The sequence below is a fragment of the Tinamus guttatus genome, unplaced genomic scaffold (assembly GCF_059628265.1).
Source record: "Tinamus guttatus ecotype Peru unplaced genomic scaffold, ASM5962826v1 Tinamus_guttatus_pri_ptg000326l, whole genome shotgun sequence".
In the NCBI taxonomy this organism is placed as follows: Eukaryota; Metazoa; Chordata; class Aves; order Tinamiformes; family Tinamidae; genus Tinamus; species Tinamus guttatus.
In genome coordinates, this window is record NW_028288860.1 from 1,168,780 (window position 1) to 1,182,950 (window position 14,171).

At 56.3% G+C, this 14,171-nt stretch overlaps 1 protein-coding gene across 1 annotated transcript in view; it reads right to left on the reverse strand.

Moving 5' to 3' along the window:
• The window catches only part of LOC148593869 (uncharacterized), a 39,232-nt gene extending 25,061 nt beyond the window's left edge, over window positions 1-14,171 (reverse strand). The window contains exons 1-11 of the mRNA XM_088529190.1: window positions 14,154-14,171; window positions 13,467-13,589; window positions 12,560-12,721; window positions 12,056-12,178; window positions 9,659-9,670; window positions 7,291-7,374; window positions 6,384-6,545; window positions 5,880-6,002; window positions 3,483-3,494; window positions 1,115-1,198; window positions 208-369 (exon numbers count right to left, since the gene is read on the reverse strand). Coding sequence (XP_088385316.1) covers window positions 208-369; window positions 1,115-1,198; window positions 3,483-3,494; window positions 5,880-6,002; window positions 6,384-6,545; window positions 7,291-7,374; window positions 9,659-9,670; window positions 12,056-12,178; window positions 12,560-12,721; window positions 13,467-13,589; window positions 14,154-14,171 — 1,065 coding nt within the window. The remainder of the gene's footprint in view (window positions 1-207; window positions 370-1,114; window positions 1,199-3,482; window positions 3,495-5,879; window positions 6,003-6,383; window positions 6,546-7,290; window positions 7,375-9,658; window positions 9,671-12,055; window positions 12,179-12,559; window positions 12,722-13,466; window positions 13,590-14,153) is intronic.

Genomic DNA, 14,171 nt, shown 5'->3' on the forward strand with positions numbered 1-14,171 from the left:
CCTGGCCACGCGCCCACTGCTGTGGCAGCGCCGCACAGCCTGGGAAGTGCAGATGGGAATGCCCAGAGTGAGCTTTGGGCTCCTCCTGCCCCCGCAGCAGGGAAAGCAGCCCCGCGCCCTCCACCTGCAAGGACCGGCTGCAGCAAGCACTCTGGCAACCTCCCCCTCCTGTGGCAACTCTACTTCTCACCCGCATGGACACCCTACTTTGCCATCCTTGGTGATGAAACCTTCTCTCCTCAGCCTACGCAGGTTGTCTTTGCGATTGTAGTATTTCCGCAAATGGGGGTCATGCAGGCTGTTGTACTCATTCCCCAGCAAGTGACAGTACGGATCTCCAAGATCAAAGTGACCGGCCGGCCGGTGAAGCTGTAAGATACATCGCGCATGGGAAGATCAGGGTAGGGTGGCTGAGGAAAGAGACAAAGACGCTTTGCAGCTTTGTCAGCTCATAGGGTAGCGCTCTCCAGGCTCAGGGATTTAGGGTCATTCCTGGCTCAGCACATAGCTCACCTCTAAGCTAGGGGGAATCGTACCCAAAGGAAAGCTTATTCTACTTGGGAGAGTTCAGCCGAGGAGAATCCCCCAGCTCCACAGCTCCCGTCTTGTGGCTGTCTCTAGAGGGATACCTGACACGTTTCCCCAATAGAGAAGCCTTGCCATCTACAACTGTGTACAGACAGAGCGCAAGAGAAGTGAAAACTCTCCTAGAGAGTCTCCCAGGTTCTGTATGAGCATCGCTGGCCTTGCTGCTAGGACACTGCGCCCTGGCCGCCTTGCTGCCTGCTGCGCGCCGGGCCCCATGGAACACTTCTCCAGTGCCACACAGCAGGCTGCCACTGGCTCTGCAAGCTCATGCATGGGCAGAGACCCACATTGCAACCTGCTCTCCCAACTGCTGCAAACGACCTGGGGCCTCCTCCTGGCAGCTCCTGCCTTCTCTCAGTGCACAAACCATCTGTTCCCTGTCACACTAAGGACTGCAGCTCCCACTGACACCAGGATATCCCATTGCTTGGATGGAGGAATGTCCCTCTTGCATTATGCTCTGCGTGTCCAGCAAGAAAAGGAGGAGGAAGAGGGGATTCTTCTGACCCCTTCCAGCTGCTTTTACCTTTACACCCAGCTTGGTCCGGTGGAAGACTGTGCTTGAGCCCGGCTCCACGGGGATCTTGACACCAAGCGGCAAGTTCAGCAGCTCAGTAGAATCTCTGAGCTGCTGTCTTCGGCGCCCAGGCTGGAAAGAAAGAGGTGCTCATGGGCTTTTGGAGCGCAGGCTCCACAGCCTTCCTGCACAGCAGCTTCCAGAAGTGCAACTTGAAAGCCGCAGGCAAGGAGAGTGCCAAGAATGGCCTATTCCCGAGACATGCTCTGCTCCTCTGGTCACTTGCCTACAACTCCAGCCCCTTTACCCAGCCCTGACGTCCTTGCACAGCACTCTCTGGCCTGTGGAGCTGGACTCCAGCAGCGGCAGAGAGACACAGTTCCCCAAGAGCCTCCTCCGGCCTCCCGCCATGCCTGTCACTCTCCCTCCCCTGCGCACTCCCACAGCCCACAGCAGCCCCACACAGTTGCTGGCTCCCACGCTGAGCCCTCTCTGCAGCCCGGTACACACCTCGGCCCTCTTCTCCTCTGTTCTCCCTAGTCCATCTCTATTTCGGACATCAGCACGGGGAATGTTCTCCATGCTTCGTTCCAAAACTTTTTCCACGAGCTGCGACCTTTGCTGGCTCCAATGGCTCCAGCAGCACCCAGCTCTGTTGGCCGTGGCCGCTCACCTCACGAGTGACCCCAGACTCACAATGGCACATTGTCGCATGGCCGCTTTTGCGCGCCACCGCCCGTCCTGGCAGGCCCCTTCGGGCTGGCCTGCAGCTCGGCCTGCCTTCGCCTTGCCAAGGGGCCTTGTCGGCTCCGTGCCGGTCTTCCCCGGGTGGAGGCTGGTGCAGCCCTTGGAGGAGAGGCCTTGGGGATCAGTTTGCACATACAGCAGATCTTCATGAGCATTTTTAAAGCTCGCTTTGTACCAAAGATGTACCTCCCTCTGCCTCAGTGATGGGACAGATGGATGCCATTTGTAATGGGCTGGACTGGACGTGTCCATCCAGACGAGTGTTATGACCCTGGCTCTTTGGTGCGTCCCTTTCCTCACATGATGTTTCCATAGGGAACGTGGAAGGGGAGGCTGCTGAAAGACTTTGGCTGCTTAATCCCTTCTAAGCAAGTATTCCATCAATAATGAGTGCTCTGCATGGGCCTAGGTGCTCTCCAGCAAGATGCAGAGTAAGAAGCGAACAACCGTCCTCCCTGTGACACCACAGTGGTAGGATTCTTATGAGAACCACCAAGGCTTCTTAGGTGCCATATACTGGCAAGCCATTTGTTGGACAAAAGGTGTCATCTATTGTACGCTGAGCACATGCTATTTGTGATTTGCGTGACCGGAGCAGTCTCTCCATACTGCTGAACTGCAGGCAGAAAGCACCTAGGCTGGGGGGGATTGTTGCCTTTAATCTGCTGCTCAAGTGTGTACTGGGAAGTACAGCGTCGCCGTGATGTTTGTTACTACTGCTTGTTCCCTGCTTTATGTTGCCTGATTCCTCAACACAGTGTGGCCAGGTAATGAAGAGGTCTCTATTTAAATAACTATTTTGGACAAGGTGTCGTTGTACTGTGGCGCTCATAGCGATAGAATCTTAGGGTGCCTTAGGGCAGGCAGAAGCAAAATGGGGCTGAGGCAGGCAGTAGACAATGGCATGTAGGCTAAGTCCACCGGCAGCTATGAAAACACTGATGCTGCGGAATCTCTGGCTCAGGAAGCCCTAAGCCCCGGAGTGCAACTACTGCAGCTTGCTTCGAGAGTGACGTGTGTCCCGCCTACACGCATACACACACATGGAGCTGGGGCTAGAGTGGGGAATGGAATTACCCTTGCGGGAGTTCTCCATCCACCAAGTCTCTGCACAGTTGAAATACATTCAGCTAGCTCGCTCTGCCGCCGCATTTACGGTGGACATTCAGCTGCTGCCATAGAAATGCTTCAGGTGAACTCTGAAGCAGAGCAGGCTTGCCTCCACTGACACCCTAATGGAGGGATGGGAAGCGAGCGCAGGAGTACATGTGTGAGTGCAAGTGGTGGGAGCAGCCTTGCCTGCCCGGATTCTGGCTACATAGCCCAGGCCTGCCCCAATGCCCTCGCCCCGAGAAAAGGCGCTCTGGAGCCCTTGCCGCACGTAGGCTGCTTGAAGAGAAGCTTTGGCTCGTCTGCCTCGCGACCTGGCCACAAGGTCTCGCGCAGCTCTCAAAGCAATTGCCGGTCCCTTTCATGAAAAGGTGTAAATCACCAGAGCAGCACAGGAACACAAGAACATCCCCACAGTGCTTGGAAGTAACATCTTTATTCTGTGCCCCGGTAATGCCCTCTGTCAGCATTCACGTTGCTCCGGCTTGTCTGTCACCAGCTTTACACGCATCGGTCTCACCCGGGCTCCGCTCTGGGAAGGGCACTTTGGAGCTGTTGGAGGGACGGGCTGCCTGCAATAGTGCTGCACAATGGAGGGGAAAGGGTCTTGTGTGCTCCCTGGCCTCACTTTTGGTTGGATATCCAGCAGTGCAGAAGGAGGTCTTGTTGCAGGTGGCGAGGGGAAAGCGAGAAGTTTCTGCATGCCTTTGGGTGTGCTCTGAGCAAGATACTCAGAGCTTTGGTGGATGGATGGGAGCAGATGAGCTGAATGTTTCTCTGCATATTCTGGAGACTCTGCCTCATCCTCTGAAAGCATGGTCATTCCAGGGACCATGATGGGAGGGAGCTTTGTTCTTGGTTGACTCTCCACCAGCTTGCCAGTAGCAGTAGTCCTTCCTTCTGGTTTTGGAGAGACCTGTCCCAGATTGCTCCCATTCTCATCTCTCCAGTTGAGCTCTTTTGCCACCTGCCTTCTGCAACGCACGTCTCTATCTCGTGCAGGCAGAGGCCGAACATGCAGCTCTTCTAGCCGGTCCACGGGGCCACTCTGCACGGTGCTTTCTTCTGCCCTGTCCTTCAAGGGTCTTGCCTTGGTAAACCTTTCATTTTTCACCTTCTGCTTCTTCTTCAGGGTTTCCAGAGCCTCATGGACAAAGTTCTCCGCATACACTTTCAATTCAGAGCGGAGCTGCTGAATTTTGCAAATTGCTTTGGCAATGCTACTGTCCCCTTCCAGTGCGCTCCTGTCTTGGTATATCTCAGCAGCATTTTGGAAGGGTGGCAACACCAGGAGGCTCGTGGCTTCTTGTGCCTGCTCTTCAGAGGCTCCTGATGATCCTTCTTCTTCCATGGCCTGGCTCAAGGAAGGTGCCTGGGGTGGCTGCAGCTGTCTCTGAGAAAGAGTCTTCACGGGCAGCTTCAGGATCTCCAAAAACTTGCAGTGGAAGCGATACTCAAACTGAGACGCTACAAACCGTTTCAAGGTGGCTGCAATGCTCTTAGCGGCATCTCTGGTGATTTTGTCCAAAGACGGCAGAGAAGCTGCTCCGTCATGCCTAGGAAACTCATCTTGCCTCGCTCTGCTTTCACCCAATGTGCCTTCTGGAGTGGCTCCGGCAACAATGCACTGCTGCCTGCGCCTGGCCAGCAGCGTGAGCTCAGAGGTGTTTGATGTCCTGTATGCCCCTCGCTTCCGCAGGTGATCCGAAAGGCTTGCTGCCATCTCTCTAGCTGCCTGCCACACTTCCTCCCAGAGATCTGGAGGAGGCGTCTCTGAAAGCCCGACCCTTCCTCCCGTATCAAACAACCTTCCGCGGATCATCAGGGGAGCCCTACTTAAAATGTGGACTGACTGCTCCAGCTCTTTCACCCTCTGCAGCACTTTCTCCACCATGCTCTCGGCCAGCTCCTGAACTTCTGTCAGCCTTTTCCAGTTCAAGGTGGTGCGGGCTTTAGCGGGCCTTTCCTCCTTTGAGCACTTCTGAAACAGAAAGCAGGAGGACCTGTTGAGTGAACCGTGAACAGACTGAAGAGAGGGGGTGGAGGAGACTGACTTACTGGATTGAACTCTTGGCCCTGGCCTTGCCTGCGGTGGGCGTTGGAGGCTTGACTGTCACAGGTGTTGTGGTGCTGGCTGCCATTGGCCCTGTGGTCTTGATTGCCTTGGGGGTTGTGGTCTAGGCTCCCGTGGTTGTTGTCTTCTTGACTGCCATGGTGCTTGTGTTCATGGCTGCCATGGGTGTTCTTTTCTTGGCTGCCATTGGTGGTAATTTCTTGGCTGCCACGGGCGTTCTGATCCTGCCTGCCACGGGTGTTGCGTTCGTGGCTACCACGGGTGTTGTGTTGGTGGCTGCCACAGGTTTTGTGTTCTTCACTGCCACAGGTGTTGTGGTCTTGGCTGCCATTGGTGCTTTGTTCTTGGCTGCCATTGGTGGTGTGTTCTTGGCTGCCACGGGTGCCATGGTCTTGGCTGCCACGGGTGCTGTGGTCTTGGCTGCCACGGGTGCCATGGTCTTGGCTGCCACGGGTGTTGCCTGCTTGGCTCCCGTGACACCTCTGCCTGTTATCGGAGGCTTGTTGGCACCTTGTCCAGACCTGAATGTGAAGAATGCTCATTTTATGAGTAGGAACAAGGAGTGCTTGACCCTGGAGTTCCCTGCATTGTCATGCCTTCTGAGAAGCCGTTGCCCAAGATGGGGAAGCAGGGAGCAGGAGAGAAGGGCCTCTCTCAGCACTTGGAGGGCACTCAGGGACGACTTTCCCACCCGTGCCCAAATCCCGCACCCTGCATCAGCTGCTCAGCACGGACCTACGCAGTCCTTTCCGTGCCACAAGAGCTGGCACACCAGCTCAGCCTTCCCCGCTTCTTCAGGTCATGCCTTCCTGGGAGAAGTGAAACCTCAACCCCCTGCACCACAAAAGGTACCTGTGAACCCTGAGGTTTAGGATCGTGTTCCCGCCCTTCTGTTTTCTCAAGCTCTATCTTGAGCGTCGTCAGGTACTGCCTGTACTGGTTGAATTCACGCAGGCTGCAAACAACCTATGGCGAGATGAGGGGAGAAATCACCCAGCACTTGTGCTGCTCATGCGCAGCCTGCATTGGCAGGAGGAGCGCTAGCCCAGCGGCAGCTGCTCCCGTGCGCCCGGGCCCTGCCCGGTGTCAGGGAGTCCGGCTCCCAGCACCCAGTGCGGAGTCGTGCTCCTTGCTGCGCCCCCTGGCCACGCGCCCACTGCTGTGGCAGCGCCGCACAGCCTGGGAAGTGCAGATGGGAATGCCCAGAGTGAGCTTTGGGCTCCTCCTGCCCCCGCAGCAGGGAAAGCAGCCCCGCGCCCTCCACCTGCAAGGACCGGCTGCAGCAAGCACTCTGGCAACCTCCCCCTCCTGTGGCAACTCTACTTCTCACCCGCATGGACACCCTACTTTGCCATCCTTGGTGATGAAACCTTCTCTCCTCAGCCTACGCAGGTTGTCTTTGCGATTGTAGTATTTCCGCAAATGGGGGTCATGCAGGCTGTTGTACTCATTCCCCAGCAAGTGACAGTACGGATCTCCAAGATCAAAGTGACCGGCCGGCCGGTGAAGCTGTAAGATACATCGCGCATGGGAAGATCAGGGTAGGGTGGCTGAGGAAAGAGACAAAGACGCTTTGCAGCTTTGTCAGCTCATAGGGTAGCGCTCTCCAGGCTCAGGGATTTAGGGTCATTCCTGGCTCAGCACATAGCTCACCTCTAAGCTAGGGGGAATCGTACCCAAAGGAAAGCTTATTCTACTTGGGAGAGTTCAGCCGAGGAGAATCCCCCAGCTCCACAGCTCCCGTCTTGTGGCTGTCTCTAGAGGGATACCTGACACGTTTCCCCAATAGAGAAGCCTTGCCATCTACAACTGTGTACAGACAGAGCGCAAGAGAAGTGAAAACTCTCCTAGAGAGTCTCCCAGGTTCTGTATGAGCATCGCTGGCCTTGCTGCTAGGACACTGCGCCCTGGCCGCCTTGCTGCCTGCTGCGCGCCGGGCCCCATGGAACACTTCTCCAGTGCCACACAGCAGGCTGCCACTGGCTCTGCAAGCTCATGCATGGGCAGAGACCCACATTGCAACCTGCTCTCCCAACTGCTGCAAACGACCTGGGGCCTCCTCCTGGCAGCTCCTGCCTTCTCTCAGTGCACAAACCATCTGTTCCCTGTCACACTAAGGACTGCAGCTCCCACTGACACCAGGATATCCCATTGCTTGGATGGAGGAATGTCCCTCTTGCATTATGCTCTGCGTGTCCAGCAAGAAAAGGAGGAGGAAGAGGGGATTCTTCTGACCCCTTCCAGCTGCTTTTACCTTTACACCCAGCTTGGTCCGGTGGAAGACTGTGCTTGAGCCCGGCTCCACGGGGATCTTGACACCAAGCGGCAAGTTCAGCAGCTCAGTAGAATCTCTGAGCTGCTGTCTTCGGCGCCCAGGCTGGAAAGAAAGAGGTGCTCATGGGCTTTTGGAGCGCAGGCTCCACAGCCTTCCTGCACAGCAGCTTCCAGAAGTGCAACTTGAAAGCCGCAGGCAAGGAGAGTGCCAAGAATGGCCTATTCCCGAGACATGCTCTGCTCCTCTGGTCACTTGCCTACAACTCCAGCCCCTTTACCCAGCCCTGACGTCCTTGCACAGCACTCTCTGGCCTGTGGAGCTGGACTCCAGCAGCGGCAGAGAGACACAGTTCCCCAAGAGCCTCCTCCGGCCTCCCGCCATGCCTGTCACTCTCCCTCCCCTGCGCACTCCCACAGCCCACAGCAGCCCCACACAGTTGCTGGCTCCCACGCTGAGCCCTCTCTGCAGCCCGGTACACACCTCGGCCCTCTTCTCCTCTGTTCTCCCTAGTCCATCTCTATTTCGGACATCAGCACGGGGAATGTTCTCCATGCTTCGTTCCAAAACTTTTTCCACGAGCTGCGACCTTTGCTGGCTCCAATGGCTCCAGCAGCACCCAGCTCTGTTGGCCGTGGCCGCTCACCTCACGAGTGACCCCAGACTCACAATGGCACATTGTCGCATGGCCGCTTTTGCGCGCCACCGCCCGTCCTGGCAGGCCCCTTCGGGCTGGCCTGCAGCTCGGCCTGCCTTCGCCTTGCCAAGGGGCCTTGTCGGCTCCGTGCCGGTCTTCCCCGGGTGGAGGCTGGTGCAGCCCTTGGAGGAGAGGCCTTGGGGATCAGTTTGCACATACAGCAGATCTTCATGAGCATTTTTAAAGCTCGCTTTGTACCAAAGATGTACCTCCCTCTGCCTCAGTGATGGGACAGATGGATGCCATTTGTAATGGGCTGGACTGGACGTGTCCATCCAGACGAGTGTTATGACCCTGGCTCTTTGGTGCGTCCCTTTCCTCACATGATGTTTCCATAGGGAACGTGGAAGGGGAGGCTGCTGAAAGACTTTGGCTGCTTAATCCCTTCTAAGCAAGTATTCCATCAATAATGAGTGCTCTGCATGGGCCTAGGTGCTCTCCAGCAAGATGCAGAGTAAGAAGCGAACAACCGTCCTCCCTGTGACACCACAGTGGTAGGATTCTTATGAGAACCACCAAGGCTTCTTAGGTGCCATATACTGGCAAGCCATTTGTTGGACAAAAGGTGTCATCTATTGTACGCTGAGCACATGCTATTTGTGATTTGCGTGACCGGAGCAGTCTCTCCATACTGCTGAACTGCAGGCAGAAAGCACCTAGGCTGGGGGGGATTGTTGCCTTTAATCTGCTGCTCAAGTGTGTACTGGGAAGTACAGCGTCGCCGTGATGTTTGTTACTACTGCTTGTTCCCTGCTTTATGTTGCCTGATTCCTCAACACAGTGTGGCCAGGTAATGAAGAGGTCTCTATTTAAATAACTATTTTGGACAAGGTGTCGTTGTACTGTGGCGCTCATAGCGATAGAATCTTAGGGTGCCTTAGGGCAGGCAGAAGCAAAATGGGGCTGAGGCAGGCAGTAGACAATGGCATGTAGGCTAAGTCCACCGGCAGCTATGAAAACACTGATGCTGCGGAATCTCTGGCTCAGGAAGCCCTAAGCCCCGGAGTGCAACTACTGCAGCTTGCTTCGAGAGTGACGTGTGTCCCGCCTACACGCATACACACACATGGAGCTGGGGCTAGAGTGGGGAATGGAATTACCCTTGCGGGAGTTCTCCATCCACCAAGTCTCTGCACAGTTGAAATACATTCAGCTAGCTCGCTCTGCCGCCGCATTTACGGTGGACATTCAGCTGCTGCCATAGAAATGCTTCAGGTGAACTCTGAAGCAGAGCAGGCTTGCCTCCACTGACACCCTAATGGAGGGATGGGAAGCGAGCGCAGGAGTACATGTGTGAGTGCAAGTGGTGGGAGCAGCCTTGCCTGCCCGGATTCTGGCTACATAGCCCAGGCCTGCCCCAATGCCCTCGCCTCGAGAAAAGGCGCTCTGGAGCCCTTGCCGCACGTAGGCTGCTTGAAGAGAAGCTTTGGCTCGTCTGCCTCGCGACCTGGCCACAAGGTCTCGCGCAGCTCTCAAAGCACTTGCCGGTCCCTTTCATGAAAAGGTGTAAATCACCAGAGCAGCACAGGAACACAAGAACATCCCCACAGTGCTTGGAAGTAACATCTTTATTCTGTGCCCCGGTAATGCCCTCTGTCAGCATTCACGTTGCTCCGGCTTGTCTGTCACCAGCTTTACACGCATCGGTCTCACCCGGGCTCCGCTCTGGGAAGGGCACTTTGGAGCTGTTGGAGGGACGGGCTGCCTGCAATAGTGCTGCACAATGGAGGGGAAAGGGTCTTGTGTGCTCCCTGGCCTCGCTTTTGGTTGGATATCCAGCAGTGCAGAAGGAGGTCTTGTTGCAGGTGGCGAGGGGAAAGCGAGAAGTTTCTGCATGCCTTTGGGTGTGCTCTGAGCAAGATACTCAGAGCTTTGGTGGATGGATGGGAGCAGATGAGCTGAATGTTTCTCTGCATATTCTGGAGACTCTGCCTCATCCTCTGAAAGCATGGTCATTCCAGGGACCATGATGGGAGGGAGCTTTGTTCTTGGTTGACTCTCCACCAGCTTGCCAGTAGCAGTAGTCCTTCCTTCTGGTTTTGGAGAGACCTGTCCCAGATTGCTCCCATTCTCATCTCTCCAGTTGAGCTCTTTTGCCACCTGCCTTCTGCAAGGCACGTCTCTATCTCGTGCAGGCAGAGGCCGAACATGCAGCTCTTCTAGCCGGTCCACGGGGCCACTCTGCACGGTGCTTTCTTCTGCCCTGTCCTTCAAGGGTCTTGCCTTGGTAAACCTTTCATTTTTCACCTTCTGCTTCTTCTTCAGGGTTTCCAGAGCCTCATGGACAAAGTTCTCCGCATACACTTTCAATTCAGAGCGGAGCTGCTGAATTTTGCAAATTGCTTTGGCAATGCTACTGTCCCCTTCCAGTGCGCTCCTGTCTTGGTATATCTCAGCAGCATTTTGGAAGGGTGGCAACACCAGGAGGCTCGTGGCTTCTTGTGCCTGCTCTTCAGAGGCTCCTGATGATCCTTCTTCTTCCATGACCTGGCTCAAGGAAGGTGCCTGGGGTGGCTGCAGCTGTCTCTGAGAAAGAGTCTTCACGGGCAGCTTCAGGATCTCCAAAAACTTGCAGTGGAAGCGATACTCAAACTGAGACGCTACAAACCGTTTCAAGGTGGCTGCAATGCTCTTAGCGGCATCTCTGGTGATTTTGTCCAAAGACGGCAGAGAAGCTGCTCCGTCATGCCTAGGAAACTCATCTTGCCTCGCTCTGCTTTCACCCAGTGTGCCTTCTGGAGTGGCTCCGGCAACAATGCACTGCTGCCTGCGCCTGGCCAGCAGCGTGAGCTCAGAGGTGTTTGATGTCCTGTATGCCCCTCGCTTCCGCAGGTGATCCGAAAGGCTTGCTGCCATCTCTCTAGCTGCCTGCCACACTTCCTCCCAGAGATCTGGAGGAGGCGTCTCTGAAAGCCCGACCCTTCCTCCCGTATCAAACAACCTTCCGCGGATCATCAGGGGAGCCCTACTTAAAATGTGGACTGACTGCTCCAGCTCTTTCACCCTCTGCAGCACTTTCTCCACCATGCTCTCGGCCAGCTCCTGAACTTCTGTCAGCCTTTTCCAGTTCAAGGTGGTGCGGGCTTTAGTGGGCCTTTCCTCCTTTGAGCACTTCTGAAACAGAAAGCAGGAGGACCTGTTGAGTGAACCGTGAACAGACTGAAGAGAGGGGGTGGAGGAGACTGACTTACTGGATTGAACTCTTGGCCCCGGCCTTGCCTGCGGTGGGCGTTGGAGGCTTGACTGTCACAGGTGTTGTGGTGCTGGCTGCCATTGGCCCTGTGGTCTTGATTGCCTTGGGGGTTGTGGTCTAGGCTCCCGTGGTTGTTGTCTTCTTGACTGCCATGGTGCTTGTGTTCATGGCTGCCATGGGTGTTCTTTTCTTGGCTGCCATTGGTGGTAATTTCTTGGCTGCCACGGGCGTTCTGATCCTGCCTGCCACGGGTGTTGCGTTCGTGGCTACCACGGGTGTTGTGTTGGTGGCTGCCACAGGTTTTGTGTTCTTCACTGCCACAGGTGTTGTGGTCTTGGCTGCCATTGGTGCTTTGTTCTTGGCTGCCATTGGTGGTGTGTTCTTGGCTGCCACGGGTGCCATGGTCTTGGCTGCCACGGGTGCTGTGGTCTTGGCTGCCACGGGTGCCATGGTCTTGGCTGCCACGGGTGTTGCCTGCTTGGCTCCCGTGACACCTCTGCCTGTTATCGGAGGCTTGTTGGCACCTTGTCCAGACCTGAATGTGAAGAATGCTCATTTTATGAGTAGGAACAAGGAGTGCTTGACCCTGGAGTTCCCTGCATTGTCATGCCTTCTGAGAAGCCGTTGCCCATGGTGGGGAAGCAGGGGGCAGGAAAGAAGGGCCTCTCTCAGCACTTGGAGGGCACTCAGGGACGACTTTCCCACCCGTGCCCAAATCCCGCACCCTGCATCAGCTGCTCAGCACGGACCTACGCAGTCCTTTCCGTGCCACAAGAGCAGGCACACCAGCTCAGCCTTCCCCGCTTCTTCAGGTCATGCCTTCCTGGGAGAAGTGAAACCTCAACCCCCTGCACCACAAAAGGTACCTGTGAACCCTGAGGTTTAGGATCGTGTTCCCGCCCTTCTGTTTTCTCAAGCTCTATCTTGAGCGTCGTCAGGTACTGCCTGTACTGGTTGAATTCACGCAGGCTGCAAACAACCTATGGCGAGATGAGGGGAGAAATCACCCAGCACTTGTGCTGCTCATGCGCAGCCTGCCTTGGCGGGAGGAGCACTGGCCCAGTGGCAGCTGCTCGCGCGTGCCCAGGCCCTGCCCGGTGTCAGGGAGTCCGGCTCCCAGCACCCAGTGCGGAGTCGTGCTCCTTGCTGCGCCCCCTGGCCACGCGCCCACTGCTGTGGCAGCGCCGCACTGCCTGGGAAGTGCAGATGGGAATGCCCAGAGTGAGCTTTGGGCTCCTCCTGCCCCCGCAGCAGGGAAAGCGGCCCCTCGCCCGCCACCTGCAAGGACCGGCTGCAGCAAGCGCTCTGGCAACCTCCCCCTCCTGTGGCAACTCTACTTCTCACCCGCATGGACACCCTACTTTGCCATCCTTGGTGATGAAACCTTCTCTCCTCAGCCTACGCAGGTTGTCTTTGCGGTTGTAGTATTTCTGCAAATGAGGGTCATGCAGGCTGTTGTACTCATTCCCCAGCAAGTGACAGTACGGATCTCCAAGATCAAAGTGACCGGCCGGCCGGTGAAGCTGTAAGATACATCGCGCATGGGAAGATCAGGGTAGGGTGGCTGAGGAAAAAGACAAAGACGCTTTGCAGCTTTGTCAGCTCATAGGGTAGCGCTCTCCAGGCTCAGGGATTTAGGGTCATTCCTGGCTCAGCACATAGCTCACCTCTAAGCTAGGGGGAATCGTACCCAAAGGAAAGCTTATTCTACTTGGGAGAGTTCAGCCGAGGAGAATCCCCCAGCTCCACAGCTCCCGTCTTGTGGCTGTCTCTAGAGGGATACCTGACACGTTTCCCCAGTAGAGGAGCCTTGCCATTTACAACTGTGCACAGACAGAGCGCAAGAGAAGGGAAAACTCTCCTGGAGAGTCTCCCAGGTTCTGTATGAGCATCGCTGGCCTTGCTGCTAGGACACTGCGCCCTGGCTGCCTTGCTGCCTGCTGCGCGCCGGGCCCCGTGGAACACTTCTCCAGTGCCACACAGCAGGCTGCCACTGGCTCTGCAAGCTCATGCATGGGCAGAGACCCACATTGCAACCTGCTCTCCCAACTCCTGCAAACGACCTGGGGCCTCCTCCTGGCAGCTCCTGCCTTCTCTCAGTGCACAAACCATCTGTTCCCTGTCACACTAAGGACTGCAGCTCCCACTGACACCAGGATATCCCACTGCTTGGATGGAGGAATGTCCCTCTTGCAGCATGCTCTGCGTGTCCAGCAAGAAAAGGAGGAGGAAGAGGGGATTCTTCTGACCCCTTCCAGCTGCTTTTACCTTTACACCCAGCTTGGTCCGGTGGAAGACTGTGCTTGAGCCCGGCTCCACGGGGATCTTGACACCAAGCGGCAAGTTCAGCAGCTCAGTAGAATCTCTGAGCTGCTGTCTTCGGCGCCCGGGCTGGAAAGACAGAGGCGCTCATGGGCTTTTGAAGCACAGGCTCCACAGCCTTCCTGCACAGCAGCTTCCAGAAGTGCACCTTGAAAGCCACAGGCAAGGAGAGTGCCAAGAATGGCCTATTCCCCAGCCATGCTCTGCTCCTCCGGTCACTTGCCTACAACTCCAGCCCCTTTACCCAGCCCTGACGTCCTTGCACAGCACTCTCTGGCCTGCAGAGCTGGACTCCAGCAGCGGCAAAGAGACACAGTTCCCCAAGAGCCTCCTCCGGCCTCCCGCCATGCCTGTCACTCTCCCTCCCCTGCGCACTCCCACAGCCCACAGCAGCCCCACACAGTTGCTGGCTCCCACGCTGAGCCCTCTCTGCAGTCCAGTACACACCTCGGCCCTCTTCTCCTCTGTTCTCGCGAGTCCATCTCTATTTTGGACATCAGCACGGGGAATGTTCTCCATGCTTCGTTCCAAAACTTTTTCCACGAGCTGCGACCTTCGCTGGCTCCAATGGCTCCAGCAGCACCCAGCTCTGCTGGCCGTGGCCGCTCGCCTCACGAGTGACCCCAGACTCACAATGGCGCATTGTCGCAT